At 56.7% G+C, this 24,352-nt stretch overlaps 1 protein-coding gene across 2 annotated transcripts in view; it reads right to left on the bottom strand.

Moving 5' to 3' along the window:
• The window catches only part of Ndrg1 (N-myc downstream regulated 1), a 51,584-nt gene that overhangs the window by 15,869 nt on the left and 11,363 nt on the right, over nucleotides 1-24,352 (bottom strand). Inside the window, exons 2-8 of one of the 2 annotated variants that reach the window (XM_027950407.2) lie at nucleotides 23,667-23,750; nucleotides 20,362-20,397; nucleotides 6,104-6,209; nucleotides 4,380-4,500; nucleotides 2,162-2,224; nucleotides 1,389-1,449; nucleotides 393-479 (exon numbers count right to left, since the gene is read on the bottom strand). In XM_027950407.2, coding sequence (XP_027806208.1) covers nucleotides 393-479; nucleotides 1,389-1,449; nucleotides 2,162-2,224; nucleotides 4,380-4,500; nucleotides 6,104-6,209; nucleotides 20,362-20,397; nucleotides 23,667-23,729 — 537 coding nt within the window. In that variant the 5' untranslated portion in view covers nucleotides 23,730-23,750. The remainder of the gene's footprint in view (nucleotides 1-392; nucleotides 480-1,388; nucleotides 1,450-2,161; nucleotides 2,225-4,379; nucleotides 4,501-6,103; nucleotides 6,210-20,361; nucleotides 20,398-23,666; nucleotides 23,751-24,352) is intronic. The other variant, XM_027950416.2, reaches the window with a different exon arrangement.

The following is a 24,352-nucleotide window of genomic DNA, read 5'->3' as shown; positions in this document are numbered from 1 at the left end:
TCCTCCTGCCTCGGCCTCCTGAATCACTGGGATTACAGGCATGTGCCGCGGCACCCAGGTATACATGGATTCTTAAGAAGCTTTTGTCTTGTTCGTCTCAGGAAGATTGTTCATCAAGATAGTCAACAGTTGAGAGAAGCCGAGCAGGTGGCAGGAGCCCAGGAAATACTTAAGAATTGAGCCATGCTTATGGAGCTGGCTGGGGGACCCCTGTCCCTGTGGCACCCCTGGCTTAGACAGCACGGTCCACTTGAGTCTTCTGCGGAACAAAGAGCAGGGCTCGTGTTTGCCATTCTGAGCACAGCGAGGAAAGCTGCGCCAGGCTGAGGCTGTGTGTCCCTGTCCCTCTGCATCTTGGCCCCCACCAGCCCTACCCTGGCCCCCAGCCTCACCTTGGAGGCCGCCCAGTCCATCCAGCCTTCCGCACAAGGGTTCACGTTGATCAGGACGAGGCCCTCCACCATCTCGGGGTTGTTCAGCTGCAATTAGAGACACGAGGTGAGTCAGACAGCCCGGCAGTCTGAAATACGAGGAACCTGGGGTCAAACGGACACTTGAGAGGAGCACCCAGGAAAGCGCCAGTGTGGGGCACCAGGACAGACTGCTGCTCTCCGTCCTCCACCAGCCACTGCCCAGGCAAAACTAGCCCCGGCCTTTGAGAGAGCAGAAGGAGGAAACTGCAGGAGGAGGCCAGCCCTGCACTGGGCAGCCTGGGCTGGTCCCTGTGGCTCAGTCCCCAGCTGTTGGAGGGGTCAGCAACCCACCCAGCACACAAATCAGGCAGGCAGGGAGACATCTGCCACTCGATTACTCCTGGGACACACGTATATACACAGGAGCCACTTGAGTCCTCTTATTAACCGGCTCGGAGCCAAGATGGCCAGACATCTGTGTTCGGGCCACATCCCCAACCTCCAGCAAACCACAGCCAGTATCAGGCATCAAAACACCTACGACTGAATAAAGTGGGTACATGCATCCTCAAAAAACTGTTGGATGATGATACAAAGGGCTCAGGAGCACTTTCCACGGGCTCAAGGTCCCTAAGGTGGCAATGGTCCTGCTGCCACAGGAGAATGGGGCACAACTCGGGAGGGGGCCGTCCTGGGCACGAAGGCATGCGCCCTGGACGTGAGAGCGTGCCCAGTGCATTGTTTCAGCAAAGGAAATACAATGAAATAAAATAAAAGCCTCGGGTCTGTGCGCGAGAACACACGTCACCCGCACACGAAGGGCTGGGGCAGCCCCGTCCCAGGGCTCCCTTGGGGACAGGAAGTACAGCGCATTTATTTTTTCCCTTTTGGTCTTTTCAGTGCTTTTCCAAATGTCTCTCTTAAATCTTGAGTTAACTTTATTCAAAATGTAATATCTTCAATGCCAAGACTCACCGCAAAGCGGGTCAGGATGTAGGCGCCCGCTCCTGTGCCCATCCCGATGACGCTCTTCAGCCTGCAGGCGGGAGGGACGGGTCAGGTCTCAGGAGGAAAGAGTGACGGAGCCTCAGCACTGCGGCACCGTCCCCTCGTCCCTAAGAGCCCCCTCTCCTCGGTGTCTGTCCAGTGCAGTGAGGGCACCCTGACGGCCCCAAGTTTAAGACTCCACGGAGACCAGCAGCTTAGACCTGCCCCTGCCCCTGTTCTTCTGGGTGGCCGCCGAGGCTCCGAGAGAGGCCTGGCATTCACAGGAGGGCCACGAAGGTGCCGCTTCCTCCCTCTCCTGAGCTTTATTTTGGATTCTAAAATTTGGAATGAAAGCAAATTGGACCAGAACCAGGAGATATTATCAGCCTAACTTGAAAGGCTCAAGCGGGAAAGAAGGGAGCACTGGCAAAATAAGAGTCTGCACAGAGACACTGAGGTCTCAGGCAGCCCCATTCCAGAACGTTCCATGGAAGAGACTAGGTAGAGGAACAGCAGGCAAGGGCAGGGTGGGGGGGTGAGGCTGCCATTAGGTGCCATAACTGCTCAAGAAGAAAGGCTCAGGTCCTGCAAGGCCGAGGAGGGTGTCAGGAAGAGCGGGCTGCACCGGGGGTGCCTGTCTTGCCTCTTCTTTAAACTCCAAACTGCACTTCAGAGGCCAGGCCAGGTCAAGGTCAGGGAAGAAGAGGAGGCTGGGCCAGCCTCCTGTGCAAACTGTCAGGGAGGTGACCTCTTGCTCTTACCCGAACTGCTGAAGGACCCCAGGAAGCATCTCGGCCAGTTGATCCATAGAGGGGTACATGTACCTGGGGAAGACGGGGAAGGCAGGAGGTGAGAGCCGGACCCAGCTACGGGCTCACCCCACTCACCCACCTTGGAGCATACCCCACCCGGCTTCCCCAGGCTCGCTACCCCAGCCAGAATCCCTCCTTTCATTTTGTCAGGATGACTTTTTATGAGCTGCTTCCTCTGTCCCGGGTCCTATGGGAGAGTCCCACGCAACACACAGCTCACTAACCCCAAAAGACTCTACGAGGCTGCTGCTGTGGAGACTGTAAACGTCACAGTGTAATAGGCCACTTGCCCTCCCAAGACCAGTGGACGGTTGGCCACAAACAGCTATCTCTGGCTTTGGAAGGAAGCGTCGGCGTGGGCTGGAAGGCCACAGCCTCAGTCTCCGGGAGCAGGAACTGGGACAGGCGCGGCTGAGTTCTATCAACACAAGTCAGGCCCGGACACACGCCCAGCTCTCGGGAGGCCACCGGAGAGCATGTGAGCTAAGCAGACATGGCCCAGCCCAGGACCCAGCTGGTGAGTCAGCGGAAACCAGCAGGCATGACGCATGGCCGGGCTACAAAGGGAACCCGAGGGCTGAGAGGGGACACCGAGATAGGAAGACCCACTCTGCTCCGGTGGGCAGGAGGGGCTTCTAGGGGAAGTGGCCCTGAGGGCCCTGGGAGCCTAAAGAGTGTCAGAGATGCTGTCTAGGAGGGGCCGGCGTGTGCAGACGTCCTGCCACGGCCAGGAAGAGCTGGACGGTGTAACCCCAGTGAACCCAGCAAGCCTTAGGAGAGGGGGGCAAAGACATCAGGCCCCTTCCAAGTGCCACAGCTCAGCATGGGCCCGAAGCTCCTTAAGGGACCCTGGGGAAGCCGCTTCCACCTGCAGGGACTTCTGCTCCCTCCCTGCTCCCAGGTCTGGTGCAGCAGGGGGACAATGGGATCCTGTGCAGGGCATGGACTTCAGGGCCAGGAGCCAGCAGGGGTCCCCACCCTGCATGGCTGACTCAGCACTCAGAGGGCCTGGCAGACCCCCACGCCCAGGCTCCAGGAACAAGCCAGGTCCCTCCCACACTGGGCCCCACCCACCCACTCTGGAGTCAACCTAGTGATCTCAGGGAAACCACCCTCCACGATGGTCTCCAGATCCACTGAACAAAGTCCCTGGAGGTGGACATACTCCTAGGACCTCCCAGGGGAGCTGGGAGCCTCTGCTTTACCCAGTCTTTCCAACAGTTGGCCCCACCTGAGCAGCATGTCTTCTAGTTGACAGTTAACTGTGTCCCTTTGTTTCAAAAGATTTTTATCTCTGATCCTACCACAAGGAGTGGGTGTCCCTTCCCTTCCTCTCTGATAAAGGTTGATAATTAAGAACTCTGGCCACTAAGGAGAAAGGACATCTGCCGGTAAATGCCAAGAAGGCCTTTCTAGAAGCCTGTAAGCCATGGAAGCCCCCCACCCCCACATACACCAGGTGCTACTTGGGGGCCAGCAAGCCTGGCCATGGCTGCACCAGGGGACCTAAGGAGGACTGGGCAGGGCCAGCGCCCTGGAACAAGGCAGTCACATGTTCCAAGGACATGGGTCTCAGCAGACCCCCTCACCCCAGCTATGTGACCTTGAGCCAGGTGGCTAACCTGCCAGGCCTCTCTTTCTACGTGTCGAAAACAGAGCTCACAACAGAGACCACTGGCCAGAAAGATGCAGGGCAAAGGACATTTATAAGTAACAAGTTGAAGCCTGGCCCAAGGAGGCGCTGCATCGGGATTACTGCCTTCCCTCTTTCTTCTCAGCTTCCTAGGTCTTCTTCCCCCTTGACCAGTGGGTCCTGTCAAACTGTCTCCCAGGTAGGTCCCACGCAGGGTGAACCCACCTGGCACGAAGCCAGCCCAGCCAGAAACAGGGGTCAGGGTTTAATGGGCACAGTGTGGGGTGCTCAAGAGTCCTAGAGACAGACCATGGATGGACCGCGGCACAATGTCTGCCCTGTACTAGACGCCACCAATCCTTAAAAATGGTTAAAATGGTCAATTTTATGATCTAGGTCTATATAGCCACAAAAATGGTTAAAATAGTAAATATTATATTTTATCATGATTAAAAGTTTTTAAAGCCAGCTCGACGCTCCCACCCCCAGATTCCACCCCACACGGCTCCTGCGGCAGGAGGACCCCTGTCTCACCCCACGGGGAAGGAGGGAGCACCATCCTGCTGGCCAGGGGCATCCACATGGCAGACGGCAAAGTGCTGGGTGATCTCCTGCATGTCCTCGTAGTTGAAGAGGGGGTTGTAGCAGGTTTTGTCTGGAGAACAGGCGGGGGGGGGGGTGGGAACGGGAAGGGAGTTAGGGGAGGGAACAGTTAGGTGGCAGAGGGCAAAGCACATCTGTTCTACTTTCACTCACACTCAGCAAGGGGACGGAGGACGAGGACATTCCCCGCCCCACTCTGCCCTCCTCTAGGGATAAAGACAAGAGTAGGTCACAGGCAGGGAGCCGGCACGGGGTGGGGACGGTCAATGAGCCCTGCTGTTCGTGAAGCCAGTGAATACTAAGCTCCTACTGGTGCTGGGAGGGGCTCTCCGTCTGGCTCCTGCCCCTCCACGGCCCCCTCCACGGCCATGGCCTCATGTCCACCCTACTCCCTTTCTCTCGGGGTCTTCTAGGCCCTCAGATCTGGGGACTGAGCAGGACACACACCATCTTCAGACAAGGAGAAGCACAACGGATAAAGCATGGACCCTCCACTTAAGTGGCCTAGGGCCAGGCTGCCAACCGCCGGGGTCCTGAGGCAAAGATGGCCAGCCAACCTTTTCCTGCTGGACACACAGCTGGACTACATTCCCCAGGGTCCTTGTAACCACAGGCCGCCATGTGACTGGGTTCTGGCCAACCACATGCAATGCTCACAGTTTCCTCTCCACATCTGCCGCTCAGACCTCTGAGTTTCTCTCTCTTCTTTCACCTGCCGGATCACAGGAGCCAGCAGGAGCTGCTGAGGACCCAGGGGATGGCAGAGCTACTAGTTACAAGGGCCCCACATCCCTGAGTCCACACATGGGACACGTCTCACGGAATACCCTCGACTGTGACGGACTGAGGAGAGAGGCCCATTCTTGGGGCCTCTTGCTACAGCGTTCAGCCTACCCTAACCCTGGGCTAAGCAGGGGAGCGGCAGATCTGACGCAAGTGCACTGCCTTCTCAGGGTCCAATGAGACAAAGTGAGGTCTCCAAAAGGACCTGGCGTGGGACCTGGTACGTGATGGACACGAGGGACAGACGGGGAAGACACAGGGAGCATGAAGGGCAACCTGGCTTCCAGCAGCTGACCTCATCCCCGCCCCGAAGGCTCACAAGCTGTAGGAAAAGGTGGAAAGGAGGCAGTTCTCCACCCCCAATCAAGCACCCTCCTGCACACTCCAGCTCAGATGGCGCCTTCTGACTCACCGCAGAAACTCACCCCTGTTCCAAATCACGGTAACAGGGGCTAGCTCCTATTTTACCCCTTTATGAAAAATTGGCCACCCACACGGTAACACTATCTGGTCATCTAAAGAATTCAATGTCTAAGCCTTCAGAGCAGCACTATCCATCACAGCCCAAAGCAGAAAGGGCCCCGTGTCCAACAACTGGAGAGCAGAGAGAGCAATGTGGCACGTCCATGCAGTGGAATATTATTCAGCAATAAAAGAACGAAGAGCTGATACAGGCAGCAGAGGGCCCCTGTGCTCCAGGTTCGAGGACAGTGCCAAGCCCCACCAGAGTGCACGCAGGGCTTCCCAGGCTGTGGCAGGAGGTCCTCCCCAAACAATTCCAAGAAGTCCCCCAAAAGGAAACAGCTAGCTCCAGCCCGTCCTGGGGGACCAGGTGGCCACCCCACCAGGGAACCGGGAACCTCAGAACTCACGGTTCATGCCAATGTCGTGGTATGTGAGGATGACGGGCCGGTTTCCCTTGGGGGTCCCACACAGCGTGACGTGCAGGGAGCCATGTAACGTCTCGATGTCCTGCTCCTGAGGAGAGACGGCAGACAGAGGCCCGTCACGTGGGGTCAGGGAGCCAGCGTGGCTGTGCTGGCTACCGACACCGACGTGCCTCCCTCCCACCGTGTCGGAGGAAGCTCCGAGCACCCCTCTCGTGTGGCCCCAGAGCCTTGAGTTTCAGGAGGCAGATTTCTCTGGCTAGAAACCACACCCAGAAGAAGAGGGAGGGAGGAAGGAAGGGGGAGGAGAGCTCCAGGAGGAGGCACAGGAAGGAGTCCGGTGCCCACCGTTGTTAACTGCACAAAACGCAGGGGAAGGGCCGTCCGTGGCCTTCTCTACAATGGACTTTGTTTTCTCCATCCAGAAAACTGAGGCCATCGCAACTGAGCTTCCCTGTCTACCCCGTCTCATGCCTCACCTGTCCCACAGGTTAGTCCCCATGTGATGGACGTCTGGTGATTTGGGGTTGCCCAGAATTCTCTTCCCATTTCCCAGCTCAGCCTCCAGTTTCCTTGGGAATTCACCCCATTCTCCCCCCAGGAGGTCTGTGATGCTCACTCCTGCCCCCTGTTGCACAGTGCAAAGCCGATTCCTGCACCCCACCTCCCTGTTGGTTGCAAGGACACGAGCTGGGTGAGGTAGATCAGAGCCAACTACTGCAGAAGTGGATGGGACTGGACAGAGCAAGGCTAGGAGGGCTGGATCTACAGCAGCCATATTGTTACCACGAGGATGAGGGCCTGCTGAGGACAACCCAGGCAGACCAGACACAGAAAAGAGAGGAAAGAGCTCTCAGCACTGGTGTCTACCACCTGGAACGGCTAAGTGGGCCACAACTTCCAGCCCCACAAAAGCCATTTGGGGTTGACCAAGAGTCTTGAATGATACCAGGTCCCTCCTCCTCCTCTTCTCCCCCAGCCTCACAGAGTCAGGTGGCTCCCCTCCCAGGCACGGCAGTTCCCCGACTGCTTGCTCAAGCCGCCTCCCCCAGTGGCCCCCCACTGTCCTTGTACTAAAGCCAGCCACCAAGATGTGACCTAGGTCAGTCCCTGCCTGGTGGTGGAAAGAGGAAGCCCAGAGTTCACAGCCTCCTGTGAGACAGGAAGGGCTGGTGGGCCACCACCTAGGAGCCCTCTTCTCAGCTTGGGCACGTGGACCCCACTGGTCACGTGGAAGGCCGTCGGTCCCCCCTCCTGGGGATGGTGGAGACCCACAGCATACAGCAGGTGGCGCTGTGCGTATTGCTCTCCTGTGAGGCCGGGAGACCCAGCCACACCCACTGTCTACACAGGCTGGGGCGGATCACACCTTGAGGCTCCCAGGGAGACTGAAGCCGGCTCAGCTGCAACCAGCCAATGTGCCAGCCTCCCTGAGTCCTTAAAGTAGATAAGAACTCACAAGCTACAGGAGGTGGTGGGGTCCCAGGATGGCAGGTACCTGGGTCACGGGAGCTGAAGAAGAGGACTGTGCCCCCCCCAGGGGGCTGTGGGAAGAGCCAGAAAGGCTGGAATCCATAAAGCCAGTAGTTCCCCAACCGGGGAACGGACCCCTAGCCCCCCCCCTCAGGAGGATGGAAGCTCGGTATCACTTTAACCAAAACATGAAAATCCTGTCCCCATCCCAGGCAGAGGGATGCAGGGACTCCCAGCAATCACCTCACAGAAGCAGAGCAAGCCAGCCTGGGGCCACCGCGGTGCCTGGTGGAGGGGGCTGACCCTCCCAGGGTGCAGAGGGCCTGCCAGGAGACGGTGCCCACACAGGCCCAGGACAGAGAAGGCTCCCTGGTAGTGCCCAGGCCCACCAGGACAGGGTCCGCCTGGCCATCTGCCTTTCACCCCCCAAATAAGTCACTGGATACCAGAGCTCACCGTCTTCCTGTCCCCTTCCTGTTTTGTCAGGGCCCAGCACTTCTTTCCTCCCATAACAAGCGCTGGAAAAATCCACGGCCTCCGGAGCAACGGCCCAGCCCAGTGGGGCCACAGATCATCTGTGGGCCCTGAAGCCATCATGGGAACAATGGCTTATTATGGGGCCACATTCTTTATTGTCTCCCAGGCTGACCCACATGGCTCCTTCTAAAAATAGGCCAAGCCAGGCGGTCCCCTACGCCTGCAGACCTCGGGGTCCAAGTCTGCATTCCACCCTGCCCGTCCCTCTGGGCCTTGAGGTCCTCGCCTCTCCACCCTGGGTTCCTAAAGGTGGAGACCACCACGCTGAGTAGGACACAGCCCCCAGCAGAAAGGGGGTCCTTGGCACATGCAGCACAGAGTTGAAATAGGGTGGCAGAGCTGGGACACCTAGTGCACTGGTCAGACTGTCTGTGGCAGCCCCCAGGGTGAGGGTGGGAGCAGATTTTGACTCGCTCTTTAGTGGTCTTACTAACTACCAATCTTAACTGGAAGGGCCTACCCATCAGTCAAAGGGGGAAAGGCCAGCTGGCCCTATTGCCGGTCCATGTTCAGGCCTGGCACAGCCATCTGCATGCAGAGGGGCTCAGTGTCCACTGGCAGAGCCTCTGGAGCCCTGGGTAATGTCTGCAGTATCCCCGTGCATCCTCCACAGGGGCACCAGTCTCCTCTGGATCCACTCTCCAGCACCTCTCTCCAAACTGCCACACACTCATCAAGTCCTTCTGGACACCCAGGATCAGGGAGCGGCTGCACAGCCCACCTGGCTCGCCCTCACCAAGGAGCACAAGAGGTCATCGCCACGGCCACTGCCTCAGCCTGCCCGACCTGGTGCCTGAGCAGGTCTTGGAGGAAGAGGCATTCGCCATGGTTGGCCTCTTAGGAAGGACAAAGGCCTGGGGCTCAGGAAGTGGAAGTGACATTGGGGCACACAGGTGCAGGCTACCTCTGGTCACAGGTGGCCCTAGGGAAGAGTACCTGACACACAGCCGCAGGAACACCTGCAGACCAACTCTATGGGTGGAGAAACCTAGGGCACTTCCCCAAGGTCACCAGCTTGCAGAGGAAGAACCAAGGTTAGGGCCTTTATCTGCAGGGTCCTGTGTCCTTGTGCCAAGGGTCTGCTGGCCCCCATCATCCCTGACGAGGTCCAGGTCCACCAGCCCACACATAAAGGAGGAGGAGGAAGAGAGGTGGGTGCTGGGGTGCTGGGGCACCAGAGCCTGTGCCCCACGTTACGCACTGTGCTCAGGCGGTTCTGAGCCAGCCCTGGCGCACGCTCTCCATCAGCCAAAACCAGGAAGACTGCGTCTGAGACTGAATGGGAGAATGAAAATAGCCACAAACACACGCCGTTGTCCTCTTCAGTCCTAAAGGAACGCTCTGTCCTCCTGTCCCTGTGGGGATCAATCACCCACTGTCCTGCAGGGAGGAACTTGCCGTATCTCCCACGATCTCACCGACACGAGGCACCAGAAACCCAAGCCGCCACCAGAAACAGGTGGCCACAACCGCAGGATGCTCTGCATGTCCTCCAGCCTGATGGGGGAAGACCTGGCTCAGGCTCACTGGAAGACCCCTGGCTGGGACAATGGTGGGAACACACACCCCCTTCTCCACCAACCGGAACCCATCCTGCAGCTCAGAGGCAGACTGCACAAGTCCCTGCTCAAGGGGCCTCACCCAGCTGGGAAGGTACAAGAGAGAAAAGCCAGGCCACACTGATCTTTCATTCACTGATCAGCGAGACCCTAGAGAGCTACTCTCTGGAGGTGCAGGGTGGTGGCGGTGGTGGTGGCGGTAAGGACCTTCTCAGTCAAGGCACCTCACCCCAGGCCCTGCCTGAGCATCCTACATGTGCTTGCTCAGCAAATCCCCAGAGACCCATCAGGGAACAGCCATCTGTTCTGCACAGACGAGGAAACTGAGGCTGAGAGAGGCCGAGGAACTTGTCTAAGGTTGCACAGCTGGAATGGTGGAGAGGGCCTTGAGCCCCACTTGGATTTGGACAGTCCAAGTTCAAAGCCTGCTGTCTTTAACATCCCTGTTTTGCACAGAGTGCCAGGTGTTACGTGAAGAAGGGGTTCCGGAAGGCTTGACACGCAATCCACAGTGGTCTCGCAGAAGGGGGCCACAAGTCAGGCTCCCCACATTTATCTGACTACAGCCCTGGCAGCTCCAGGTGCTGGAAGTCCACGCAGCACAGGATGGAGAGGTAACACTCTCCTGTGCTCTGCTAAAGCTGCAGGTGCCATCGGCGACAGGTGCACGTGTCTGTGGGTAGGTGCGTGAGGGTGGGAGGGGCTCAGGAAGGACTGGCCTTCAGGAGAGGCCGCCATGCCCCCTCGTTCCCTTCTCTGGCTCTGACTGCCCAGCAGCTGCCTCCTGGAGCACTGTCAACCCCCCGAGGGACACTTGGAGACTGACGCCATCTACACTGCCTGAGCCAGCAAGCAGTAAGCACGGCACCTGCTGCTGCAGTCTACACTGCCTGGAAGCTGCGGAGTGGGGAAAGGCCCCCCACTCCTACCCTGAAGATCTCATCTCTCCGGCTGCCACTCCTGGCGAGGGAGCGCCGTGACCCACTGCCGACTCTTGCTGTTTGTCATCCCAAACAGCCGAACCCTTCTTTTTCACAACAGAATTCCAATTGTGCCAAACAGATTGTGCCTGATAAAATTCCCTTCCCCATTCCCTCGCATCAGAAGATGGTCAGAGGCTCAGTTCTGGCCAAGACAAATTCAGCAGAACTTGCTGGGGCTTCGTGGAGAGCTTTGTTCGTTTAAGGATCAACCTTGGAACTCTCCTCTTGCCCCTCCACCTACTTCCTACCTGGAGCACGGATAAGATGCTGGGGACTTAGCAGCCATATTATAGAGGAAAGACAGGAGCTACAATCAGGGTGACAGAAGAGGGAGGAACCTGGGCAGGGTGACATTCACGGCACACTGGACTAGGCCTTCCAGGTGTCAGCAAGGACAGCAAACATTTCCTGGTGAGGTCACTGCTTGTTGAGTGACATTAACCCTAATGACACATCCACCACGTGCCCTTGGCCAAATTATGGACTTTCTCTGAGAATCTCTTCCCTGAACTGTAAACGGAGGTCACTAAGGAGTCTGCCTGCTCCCCAGAGCTGTTCCCAGGACTCACACCACCACTGGGACCTAGACACTGTGTCACAGTGTCACCCTCCTCGTCAGTCATCACAGACAGCTGTTCTAGAGATGACTACCGTGACAGGGCAAGGTCAAGTGGCTGGACCATCAGGGGCTGTGAAGACCAGCGGCCACACCCGCCATCATCCCCTCCTCTCAGCGGGCCCAGGCAGATGCTGGGCTCTAAGAGGATGACGGCTTACCCAGGCTGTAAGTCAGAGGGTGCATGGGGTCACCCTTCCCCTGCCAATCAAGCTTTGGGGCCACAGTGTGGCCAGAGCGGGTGGTGCCTATGGAAAGACAGGCCAGGAAAGCCCACGGTGGCTCGTCAGACCTGCATGGAGTCCAGGCCAATCACAGGGCTGCAGAGAGTGCGGGGAACTTACCCCACCACCATCTTTTATAAACTAGCACGCCCCTCCCCACCTTCCTAGCTCTTCCTGTGTCCACAGTGAGGAGAGGTGGGAACTCCTGGGAGCAGGAAGGAAGCCCAGGGAGGAGCTGGGGAGCAGGGGAGGATCTCAACAGCTTTGGCAGAGAGCCACCCACTCACGGGTGACCACTGCCGCCAGGTCTGGCCCCACACTGCCAGGGCAGCATTCAAAGACAGCCACCAAGTCTGCAGGTGGGTGTCAGGGCACATGCAAATATTCAAGGCAGGCTCCCATAGCCACAACTGGCCCCTCCAGGCAGTGCAGGCCCATGGGGACACCCGGAGCACAGGGAACCTCAGGAGGTCGGGCTGGACCAGAAGCTCCCCCCCTTCAATCCTCAGTGCTCTCTAACACTGTCCCCCTAATGGGCAGCGCAGGGCAGCAGGCTACTGACAGCAGAAGGGCATCGCCTGGGGTCACCACACACAGCTGGGACCCACCCTGTAGACCTCCACTCCCTGAGGAGAAAAGAACCAGCAGCAAAATCCTTCTGGAACGAGGGAAAAGAGAAAGGGGACCGACGCCATGGGGTAGGAGGCCCAGGTCTGCGGCCGAGTGAAAGGCCACGAGGGTCAGTGCTCAAGACCCTCCGAGACAGACGCCCTCCCTCGATTTAAAGATTTGAAAGCAGACCCCAGGGAGGCCCAGCCAGTGGTCAGGCGCAGCTGGGTCTGGACACCCCTTTGACCACTGCACCTGGAGACAAGATGGTCAGAAGGCTCAGTTTTGGCCAATAAAATGTCAGCGGAACTGGCTGGGGCTTCATGGAGAGTTTTGTTCATTTGTCTTAAGGATTGGAACTTTTTTCCTCTTGCCCCTCCACCTTCTTCCTACCTGGAGCACGGATAAGATGTTCGGGGACTTAGCAGCCATACTATAAAGGAAAGACAGGAGCTACACTCAGGGTGACACACTGGTCAGTGTGTCAGAGCCTGGACAGACCTCCATGACCCAGCTCTGAGTCCACCCAGGCACCTGGTGACCAAGGCACCCTTCCATTCCGGCAGGAGGGCATCCAGGGAACCCACAGAAGGGGGGAGAAGCGGCAGCCCGTGTTTATTTCTCAAAGCCTCATTTTACGTTGATCCAGATGAGAGCTTCTGCCATCTGTCACCCGGGTTTGCTGCACAACCCGGAGGCTTTGCCAGGAAGTGGGGCGGTGCGGGGGCGGGGGACAGGGAATGGGCGGGTTGAGGATTTCCAAGCTTCTGTCTCAATCTGCACACTTTCACTTAGGGGGCAAACAAGAAGGAATGCTGTGGACAGAACGGGGTCAGCAGAAGGTCCACTGTGTCCGCTTTCCCTGCGAGCTGATGGGTGTCGAGGGAAGGGGAAAGAACCAGCCCCCCACAGGGACCATACTTCCTGGACTCAGACCTGGGAGACCTGCCCACCAGCTGTGCTGCCCCCGCCCCTCTCCCCGTACCAGGCCCTGTGGGGAGCATCAGCTCATTTCCCAGAGAGCCCTGGTGAGCACACAAACACGGTTCCCATGGAAACCAAATCAAATCAATCCATCTGAGTAACGCAAGATGCAGGTGGAAAGAACTGGAAAGAGCAAATCCAACAGAAAAGGCGACCGGGGCGCCACAGGGAGTCACTCAGCTTGTGGGGGAGAGTTGTGGGTAGTGCAGGCAGCTCTGCGGCTCCTTCCCAGAAACTCACTGTATGGACTCTGCTCAGGCCCGGGGCTGAGCGTTCCGCCATCTGTCTCCTCACGGTGTGACACAGGGCAGATCCCTTAAGTCCTCCGGGCACTTATATTCTGGGATGCAATAACTCCCTTACAAGGCTGCTGCAGGGGCCAGCTGAGAGGGCCTGGTGGAGCCCCAGCACTGTTTCTGGGGTGGAGTTCATGCCCAAGAGCCATCACCCTCCACTTCCATGACGGCTACATTTTCAGGAGTCTGCTGGACCTAAATTTAGGGCAATCACATGGCAAGTTCCCCGCACATCTCCAACCTGCACTCTCGCCTGCAAAGGAGGACAATACCTCCCACCCTGTCCAGGAAGCCCAGAGATGAGGTGATCCAGATGAGATCCTCCTCCGGAGCAAAAGGGCTAGAGCTGGACCATCTCAAAGGCACCTGTCAGTTCTGATGGTCTGGGTTCTGGAATTCTAGCCAAAGAAAATAAATCAGAGCCCCAAATACTCCAACCTTCCCCTCTTCAGACCTGTAAACACAACTGCCCAGACCCTGAGGCCAGAGCCTTCTCAGCAGACCAGATCAGACACATCCTTCCTGTAGTGTGGCGCCTCAGGCCAGGGGCCTCCCAGGGTACAGGAGGGCTCCGGAATGGGATGCAGGGTCCAGAGAGCAGCTGGAAGAACCTCGCATGCACCACCAACCAATCTGCCCTGGGACAAGTCCCAGACCAACAGACCCCCTAAAGAGATGCTAGCCAAGGGGAGAGAAGGCTGCGGCCGTCTCCTCTGGCACCCATGCTGTCAAGCTGAGCAGCAAACAATCAGCAGCTTCTCTCGGCTGAGCTCCGGCCTGCAGGGTGTGTGTTTTGACTCACGGGAGTCTGCCGTGATAGCTCAAATGCTGAAACCAGCTGTTTGTCAAGCAATGACCTGGACTGCTGTTAGAGATGAAAACAGTGCATTCCTTAGTCTCCAACCCCAAGGACCTGGCTAGAGAGACAGGGTATCCATCGTGATAAAGAGATACATGCAGTTGGCCACTAAGGAGCAGCAATTGGAATCCTTGACACATTAAACGTAAGACCAATGATACTCCAGATGTCTAAAAAGAAACTACAGAGGGGAATGGGCATCAAGTCCTGTGGGCTGGCTGGCCCTCCCAGGTCTGGGACCGCAGTAAGGTCCCAGGGGACAGAGACCAGTCCTGGCTCAGACAGCTGGGATCAGCAGGGCCCCCTCGCTGCTGCTGGCCATGGGGAAGCCTTGGTTTCTTCCCCTATAAACTGGGGACGACAGAACATGTTCCAGGAATCTACACAAGAGAGTGAGGAAAGCCCTGGGCACCAGTTGGCCAGTCAGAGGACACCGAAGGCCAGGGCAGATAGGTGCCCGTGGTTTTTCTGGGGTCCCTGTGTGAATGCTGAGGTCAGAACCAGCTGGCCAGTCCCTGGGCAGAAACACTTCCCAGACAACATGACCCTGCTCCATCACCCTCAGCTCCCAACCCTGTGGGCAGTATCGCATCGGGCCAGCAGGCACTGCTGGTGACACTGAATGGTCCCTAGTGAAGGAAACCCTACACTGACCTCGTACTCGAGAGTGGACACTCAGTGTTCATGATCACCACCTGAAAATCTGGGGTAGACCTTCATCAATATCACCAGTCAACTAGATCTGCGAGCCACAGCCAAATAAGATCAGTTTATCCCAATATCTTCTTATAATAATCTTCATTAAGTGTCACTCAAGCTTGGATTCAGCTCAAATATTGTGATTCATTGGTGAGATGGAGCCTATTAGCAGCTCAAAAGTTAACCCCTCTTTGTCCTTGGAAGGTTCAGAATTCAGGCCAGAGGGGCCCAGGCATAGGCTACTGCCCCAGCCTGCAATGATCTAAGCTCCTGTCGCATGACTGGGTCCATCTACCCTCAGGTCTCAGTTCAATGTCACCTCTCAAAAAGCTCTGCTGCCCACCCCCGCCCTGGCCTAAGACAGTGCCCGCCTGCTCTCTCCCACCTCCTGGCTGGGGGTCAGCGGTAGATTGTCTTCAAGCAGCCTCTGGGGCTGAAGCTGCCCTATTGCTTCACTGAGCTCAGTGTGCTTGTCCCCGCGGAGGAGACTCGGAGCACGGGTCTCAAGCACGTGCTGGAGGTGAAACCCAGCCCTGCCCTCCCAGCTGGGTGGCTGGGGCTCTCCATCGGGGCCTGAGGAGCTCAGCACAGGGAATACCTGGACTAGGCCTCACACCCGTTCTGCACTCATGAACGTGGAGCTGTTCTAGAATTTCAGTTCCTGATAACAAGGGTGCTGCCGGGTACATGTCCACTGTATCCTCAGCACCTGAGACCAGTCACAAAGTGGGCGTTGCTGAAGGGAAGGAAGGATGCCAACAGGAAGGTGCCCCGCCCTCGGAGGAGCTCAGGATGAACCAAGAGGCCAGCCCAGGCCTGGGGCAGGAGGCCTGCAAATCCCTTCCTGACCCGTCAGCCCCTTCAGAAGGCTCCTCCTGGGCCCCCACATCCCCAGTGTCCTGAGGGTATAGTTTCTTTGCCCCCCACACCTTGAGCCACCTTCAGGTCAGCCTGCTCTGCTCTGCCAGCTTCCCCAGACTGCAGGGAGAAACAGATCAAGTGCTTCCCAAGCTACTGAGAGCGGCACAGCAAGAAGGCCTTCCCAGCACCAGGAAGACCATGCCTCCTAGGCCAGACTGGGCCCAGGGCTTCCCTCACTCTCGTGGAGTCTTCCTGTCACCTGTATTGCAGGGTTTTAAAAAGCTGCAGTAACCATATTCCAGCAATCCTACTTCTAATTACAAAGGACTGAAAGCAGAGTCTAGAATAGGTATTTGCACACCTGGGTCCACACCCAGAGCCAAAGGTGGAAGCCACCCACTCGTCTAGAAATGGACGACTAGATAAGCAATGAGCGAGGACACAGGGCCTCATAAAGGAAGGACATTCTGACACTTTACCACAGGGGTGACCTCGAGGACACGGGGCTGAGTGAAACAAGCCAGTCTCCAAAGATGAGCACTGCACGGTGCCATCTACAGGACCTGCTTCGAAGTGGCTGCCAGGGGCTGGGGCAGGGAACAGGTGTCCTTGATTGATGGGTGCAGAGTCTCAGCTCCACATGGCGAAAAGCCCTCAGGATGAATAGTGGTGATGGCCTTCCCCGTGAGATACTGCAGGCCACTGCACTGTATGCTTAAGAATGATGAAGAGGACACATTTTGTGTGTAATTTGCCACAATAAAACAACCGGGGAAACCCACAGTAGTGGGTAGGGAGGAGTGTTGTGTTCCCAATGGCACTCATGTGGAAGTCACACCACCGTCCCTCAGAGTGCCACTTCAGCAAGGCTAGAGTGGCTTCCCACTTCCCAGATTGGGAAACTGAGGCTGGAGGGAAGTGAAGCAACATGCCTGGGTCCCCGGGGCTTTCAGTCCACTTCTCCTAGCTCTGGGTCGCCGCCTGGACCCTCAGGAGGACAGACAACCACAGCACCAGGAAGACACACCTAGCTACAAGGCACACTCTGTGACAGAGGACATAGGTTAGGGTGGCTCCTATCAGACAGAGGCTGGGGGGGGGGGCAGCCTGGCCCTGGATGATCAGATGGCCCCTGGGGCTGCCCATCTAAGCTCTGCACAGTCCACGGACCTTGTGGATCACCTAGGGCTTCGGGAGATGGCTGCTGCAATTTCTACAGCTCTAACTGCCCTGGGTCATGGATGCAAAAAAGGAAAAGAGATTAGAAGCAGGATCAGATGTCACAACTCCTAGCGGCCCCAGAGCAGCCCTGGGTCAATGACTTCCCCCTTGCCTGTTCCTCAGTTTCTCCCACTGGACTCTGACTATCTGGATGAGATAAAGCTAGAATCCCTCAGGCTGATCCCGTCCCCTTCCAATCCCCCTGAGCACCTGCACATGTCCCACGTCCTGAGAGACATCGATGGGCAGGATGGAGCTCTGGATGGCGGGGGAAGCCAGGCCTCAGCACAGGAAGGCACAGGGGCACATGAGCTGGCTTCCCAGCAGGACCTGGAGGTGGTTTCCAGTCCTAGCACACTGGCCTCGATTTCCCCCTGAACAAAGACGAGATGGCACCTCTCGTGCCACTGTTGAGGCAGAGACACCGGCTGGGAGCCCTGGGTACAGTGCCGGGCACAGGAAGCAGTCACTAACCTCATGGGCATCTGTGCGGGCTGCCAGGGGCGTCTGGGGCTGGGAGAGGGAGGCCCCAGGTCTGGCACAACCTGCCCCAGTCACTGGTGAGTGGCCTAGGTGGCTCATTTCCCTACGCTGACTCTTCTGTCCTTAAGTACAAGTGGAACTGGAGGCCGCCATGAGACCCTGCCCTCCTTGACCAAGATCTGAGTCTCTAAAAAAAAAAAAAACAAAAAAAAAAAAAAAGATCTGAGTCTCATATCCCACACAGAGCCATAAAATGACATTCCAGGTCATGGCTGGGAGCTGGAGCTCATGGCCGGGGGCTCAGAGAGTAAAGCAGCCAGAGCCAGTGGAAGCTGAAGGGAAGGGAGGAGGAATGCTGTCCCGTCTGGACCTACTGCACTCTCAGCCCCCTCCCCAGATCCTTCTTAGACCCCAGGAGCCCCCTCCCTGAGCCTGCTCCCGCCCCTGCATGGGGTGGGCTGGGCCTTCCAATTGTCTCTGCTCGAAGTTCGGATGGCCTGCAAACTCAGCTGAGATCTCCGCTGTGTGTACAGGACGGGTGGGTTCCCATGTCACCTTGGAGAGGGTGCCCTGGCCTGTGAGCTGTGGGTGTGCCCCTGAATTCCAGTGGGGTCTGAGTTAGCACCGGAGGAAGGACCAACAGCCAGGGGAGAGGGAGAGCTCCACACTCCAGCCCTCCAGGTCACGGCCTGGGTAACCCGGAGGCTGCCCAGCTGTAAGAGATGACCCCAGAACCTCCAGGTTACCCAGAGTCTTGCAAAGATTAAATGAGTGCATTTCATTAAAGAAATCAAATGCAACACGTTGTAACAGCCCTGGGCACATAGTAGGTGCTCAGAAGCACTGGCTATCATGGCGTTGTGATGATGATGATGATAACTCCACAGGTGGAGGATAACTAGGTGCAGAAAAGTCCAGAAGCTTGCTGCAGGGCACCGAGCTGAAGGGGTCAGCTGCACCAGGCTGACTGAGAGGAGGGACCTTGGCCAGGCTCTCAGTGTGAGCGGCTCATTTCCTCGTTCCCAGCATGCAGAGAAACGAGCCCTGGCCTGAATTCACCAGCTGCAGAGCCCGGGACAGGCTGGGACAGCCATGGCACAGTGAGGGCTGGCTCCATGAGGCAGGGGGAGGAGGGGTTCTGGGCAGCCTCCTCCCAGGCGCCCCTGACAGTGAGGAGGGGCCCAGGCTGAAGCACTCACAGCACCTAGTGGCAGCCCACCATGTCACTCCTCGAGGGACGCAAGTGCCTGAGTTCTGAACAGCAGGAGATTGGGCCCTGACTTAGGCCCCCACTCTTTTACGGGGACTGCAAAAGCACGTTTTTATGGGAAAAGCCCACGGGGTGCTGGGCCAGCTATGGACCGCAGGCTGGGCTGCCCGACCCCACTGACTTCAACTTCCTCTGCTCTAACAATGGACACAGGCATCCCACTTTACTGGGCGCCAGGGATCAGTGGGGTGTCCCTTGCTGTGCTAAGGGGCCCCACATCTTCTAGAGGTCCAGGGCCTGGGGCAGAGTAGGGCTTGGCACATGTGTTCTGGATGTTGGGGCTGCACAGCCATGAGGGTGTCCTTAGAAAAGAAATGACCACACAGAGGGCAAGGTGTCCGATCCGTGCCAGCGGCTCGAGAGCCTGAGGTCAGGGTGGTCAGTCCAGGCTGACCCTCAAAGGCCTTGCACTGTGAGCAGCTCTTCAGGGCCCTAGTGACCTGTGCTAACCACTGCCCCCAGCACCCGCCCTGCATTTCCGCTCCTTCCAGAGATAATGCGGGTTCCCTGGCTGCGGGTGGATGGGGAGGGCGAGCCGTCACTGAGACAGGAGGCTCAGAGCCGGAAGCCCTGTGAGAGGAGGTGGCGGTCGAGATGGGCACAACACAGCCGGCTCTAGTCTGGGGTCAGCACCCCAGGGAAGGCCAGGTTGACGGCCCTTAGTGAGGCAGGACAGAAGGAGTGAGAAATGGGTAGGAAGGAGGCAGAGAGAAAGGACAGACACAGATTTTCACCCAGAAGTCTGCGCACTTCTCCAGACCTGTCACCTCTCCAGACCTGTCACCTCTTAAGCCCGTCTTCCTCCAGGCCTCTTACTCCCAAATCCCTGGAAAAGCGATAAACTCACCTGTGCACTGTTAATTAACCCCCAATCAATCAATTTAGCAAAGAGAAACTCGGTATCTTGAGGAACCTGTAGTTTCAGGAACTTTCCACACTATCTACTGATCAGATAATGAAGACCACGGCGGCCGCAGGGCCCGGGACTCCCCAGACACCAGAACCCACCTGGGATCACTCCTTACCTTCCCAAGCCACCCAAGTGGCCCTTGAAAGAAGATCAGGGAACCCCAAACCGCACCTCTCACTCTCAAGACGGCCACCTCCTCCCTGTGGAGCGTAGGCCTGCTTTGCTAAATGCACCCCTGTCCATGCCTCCAACTGGCCCAGGCTGCGATTCTTTCCTGTAGCGTACGTCAAGACCCCCGCTTGTCCTGAGGCAAGTCCCCCCTTCTCTCTGGGAACTTCTCGGACTCTTCTCCAGAGACACCTCTTCTCTTGTGACACCAGAGTCAAGGTCAAGCCTCCCGGCCACAGGGTCCCTCATCTCCCTGGTTTGCCCATGGCTGTGTGCCTGACCTGGTCCTGGGGGAACTGACTGGCTCCTGTTTCTTGGAGCAGCACTCAAGCCAGCTTCTGCCCTGGAGAAGCAGTGGAGTGTGGGACCGGCTGACACGGGTCCCCCTCTTCCCTGGCCCCCAGTGTTTGAACAGAGATCCACTTCAGACCAGCGGAAAGAGAGGAGAGGAGAGGGGGCAGGGGACAGGGAGGAGCCCACCCTGTACTTGCCTGAACGTCAAACTCCTGCAGGAGGCCAGTGATGGTCTGTGGAGACAAGACACATGAGAGGTGGTCAGTTTCCTAGGGTCCCTTGTGACAGAAATGATGTTGGAACACACATGTCCTGCATCTGTTATCCACCCTCCGTCCTCTGTAAGGCCCCCTCGTTCTTACAAAGAGAGATATTCCTTTTCCTCTCAAAGAATAGCAGACCAACAGCAAAGCAGAGGCACTGGTTGGGTTCCTTTTTTGACGACAGCCTTGGTGAAAAAAGATCTGAAGGTCTAAGCTGACCACAGGATTCAGAGGTTACGGAACGGAAAGTGGTGATTAACTGGTCCCCTTATCTCCATGCACGGGCTTCACTTATAAAACTCAAACCTGCCTCGTTGCCCCCCTTAAATTTCTTCCACGGCTGCCACTGTCTGGCCTCTGGATTAAAGTGCAGTCCTTCATGAATGGAAAGGAGATTGAAAACCTCGAAGCATTTCCCTTGATCTAAAAATTGTTAAATTTCAGCCTAAATTCCATCTTTCACCAGAGATTTCAGAGGCAAGAAAGGTCCAGGAAGACAGGGAAAGGTTCCCTGTGGCCGGTGGAGCCGTGAAAGTGCGGCGTGGAGGAGGAACGGGTTCTCGCTGGGCTGGGTTTCCTAGAAATGTGGCCAGATGCTTTTCTCCAGACCCAGAGAGGGAATCCAGATGTTCTCCCAAAACCCAAGCCCCAGCCCAACCCACCACCGGCCTCCAGGAAAGGAGGGCTCAGCGGAGCCAAGACACAGGAGGCCAGGGAAGCAGAATGGGCCCCCTTTGGACAACTTCGTCCTAACAGATGGCCAGTTGCTGGGGGTTCAAGAAGTTTCCTGTCTCCTGGGCTATGGATAGGAACATGCCAGAGAAGCTAAACCCGGGTGGAAGCACAGGATTCCTCATGCCCTGTGTGTGTGTGTGTGTGTGTGTGTGTGTGTCTTTTTACCCCTCTGACTTTCAAAACGTCAACAGGAGCACAGTGATAGCCCAGAGTGAGGAGAGACATCAGGAAGAACTTCCCACCAGCAAATCAAACTTAAAATATCTTGATGAGTCCGTGTAGGGAACTGGAAGGAATCCCTTTCCATTTGCACCCTGAAGGACAAGGTAAATGCCCACTTGAGATGGAGGAGCACATGACCTAGAGTCCACAAGCTCTTTTGATGGCTGCTTCAAGAACAAGATGTTCTGAGGATACCGACAGGCGGCCCGAACGGATGTTCTAAAGTGTGCACACCCTCGGGACCAGCAGAGCCACTGCTGAGAGTTCTTCCTCCAGCGGTGCCTGCACCCATAGGAGGTGGTGTGCGCACCAGCTACAGCAAGGGCACCCATGTCCGCTTCACTGTCTGTAATGGCAAAGGGTTGAAAAGACGGACATGTCCATACAGCAGGCACGGGCCAGAGGAACCCAGAGGAATCCTGTGCAGGGCAAAGAGAAGCACAGGTTCTCTGTGTCCTGGCATGGAGAGGGTCCCTACAACATGCCCTTGAGTGACTCTAGCAGGGCGCAGCACCCCATTCCCATGTGGTTACACGGAACACACTTCCTGTGGTTCATATAGGACGTGCTGAAGTGTATTTGCACTGCGAGGAGGGTTTTGTCTGACTGACTGTCCAAGACTGTCCTGGACCTAGAGTGAAGATTTAGAAATGGCTGAGAGCATGCGCAGTGTCCACCATCTGTTTTATAAATAAAGCTTTATTGGGACACAGCAAGCCCATTTGCATACACACTCCCCATGGCTGCTGTCCGGCTATAACAGCAAAGGTATCCAAAGGGGTTGGTTCCAGGAACCCGATGGAGACCCAGATCTGCAGATGCTCAAGTCCCTGATATAAAATCATATATTTGCATATAACCTAGGAGCATCCTCTTGTATACGTAAATCATCTCTGAATGACTGGTAAAGCCTATTATAATGTAAATGCAATGTAAATGGTTGTTAGGCTCCAATTCTTTAGGGAATAATAAAAAGTCTGGGCATGTTCCAACTTTGTCTTTAAAATATTTCTTAAAAATACTTTTGATGGGTGGCTGGCTAAATCTTGAGATGGAAGCCCCGGATACTGAGTCCTGGCTGAAGTGGCGACAGAGCCACAGTGGTGGACAGCGGCTGGCCCTCTACGGAGGGTCCGCAGAGCCTGGGAGCAGAACACTCGGCAGGGGCTCCGCAGCCTCCCCAGGCCTGGCTCCTATTTCTACTTGTATCCACATCTGAACGGGCTCTGGCAATGCCCTCCCCAGACCAGTTCCTTCATCTGCAAAATGGGGATGAGGACAGTTGCCTCACGGGTTGGTGATGAGAAGCTCTTGAAGTGAGGAGGCGAAAGCCAGCAGCCACGTGTCCAGCCCTGTCACCAAGGGCAGCGGCCTGGGTTTGATTCCATGGCCCACATTTGTAACTACATATTTTGCGAGGAGGACAAATGAACCTCCTCAGACCCTGCCTCCTCTGCTATAGAGGACACCACGGACCAGCCGCGGTCAAATAGGACGCGCCCAGAGGCAGGCGCAGCATGGCCTACGCATGTTAATGGTCATCTGTGAAAGCATTTGGTTGGCCTTAGAGTAACCGTATTCTTAAGCCTAAGTTGCCACACTTTAAAAAGAGGCTTCATAATGAGCAGTTGTGAGTGTCTGAGAATCGGGATGTGAACAGGCTTTCAAACTTTCTACGGAAAGGTTGCTCCATCTCAGAACAATCGGCCCAGGACACACCAGGCAGCTGGCCTGGGGCAGGAGATTCTGCCTCTATCCCAGGGGTTTGGCCAAAACGCCAGTAACAGCAAGCCCAAAGGCTGACAACACGGGCTTTCCAACTCGGGTCTTGCAATTTTGTGGACACAAAGTTGCAAGATGCCATTGCAGGACTGAAACCCAGGTCCTGTGGCTCTAACCCCTCAGCTGTGGACGGAGTAGGCAGAACCCAGGGCAATGGGACTCCATGTTGCATGATCTAGAACCACAGGTCAGACGGGGGTGGCTGGGGAAGGCAAATGAAGGGCAGAGGGCGGGTAAGGGGCCCATGGTGATAGCACTTAGTGGTCAAATTGAACTTGAACCTGGGCCTCTACCCCAGTGAGTATGTGTACACACTTGGGGTACACATGTAATCACATGGGCACGTTACCCCTGCATGTGTGCCTGGGTGCCATGCCCACGAGTGTGCATACTGTGTGCCCATGTGTGCGCCAGGGAGTGTGTCCACATGCATGTGTGTGTGTCCCTATGTGTGCACACATGTGCATATGACAGGGACAGCCGGGAGCATCTCAACTCACCTCTCCTTTCTCCACCAAAGGCTTCACCTCGGCCAGATCCACGTCCTGTAGTTCTCGAGACATGTCCGAGTTGTCACCTGCCTGCTGGGGGGGGGGGGGACAGACAGGTCAGCACTTCCTGCTGAGAGACGTTTCCTGAAGGAAGCACGTCCAAGGTGAAAGGCCAGCTGGGCCCTGCCCAGCAGCTCTCCCCACATTTCCTGGGAGAGGAACCTGGCCTCAGACACAGCCACTTTCCAATAAAGTGATTTCCTGGACTAAGATCACCTCCCCACGCAGAGTCCAGGCCCACCCACTTCCGGTGGCATTTTAGATGGAGCCCCACATTATTCCAAAGCCCCAGACTGACAACCAAAGGAAAGAAACGTCATGGGGCACAGTCATGTGCAGGGGAAACAGGCTTCACAGACGCGCACACGCGGGCGCGCGCACACACACGCACACACACACGCACCCCCTCTGGGCCACCTGATGCAGGAGGAGGGAGGAGGCAAGGAGCAGGGAAAACCCAGCCAAGGGTCTGGCAGGCCCTGAGCATGCAGTAGGATGTGGGAAGAATGAGGTCCTTCGAGGCCAGAAGCACTTTGGGGGCTGAGGCAGAACAAGGTGTGTGTGTGGCTCTAACTCGGGCAGGTCCCAAAGGGCCAGGAAGGAGGGCTGCAAAAGGACACCCAGGGCACAGTTCC

The sequence above is a fragment of the Marmota flaviventris genome, chromosome 15 (assembly GCF_047511675.1).
Source record: "Marmota flaviventris isolate mMarFla1 chromosome 15, mMarFla1.hap1, whole genome shotgun sequence".
Taxonomy (NCBI): Eukaryota; Metazoa; Chordata; class Mammalia; order Rodentia; family Sciuridae; genus Marmota; species Marmota flaviventris.
This window is presented reverse-complemented; position numbering and strand designations above follow the sequence as displayed.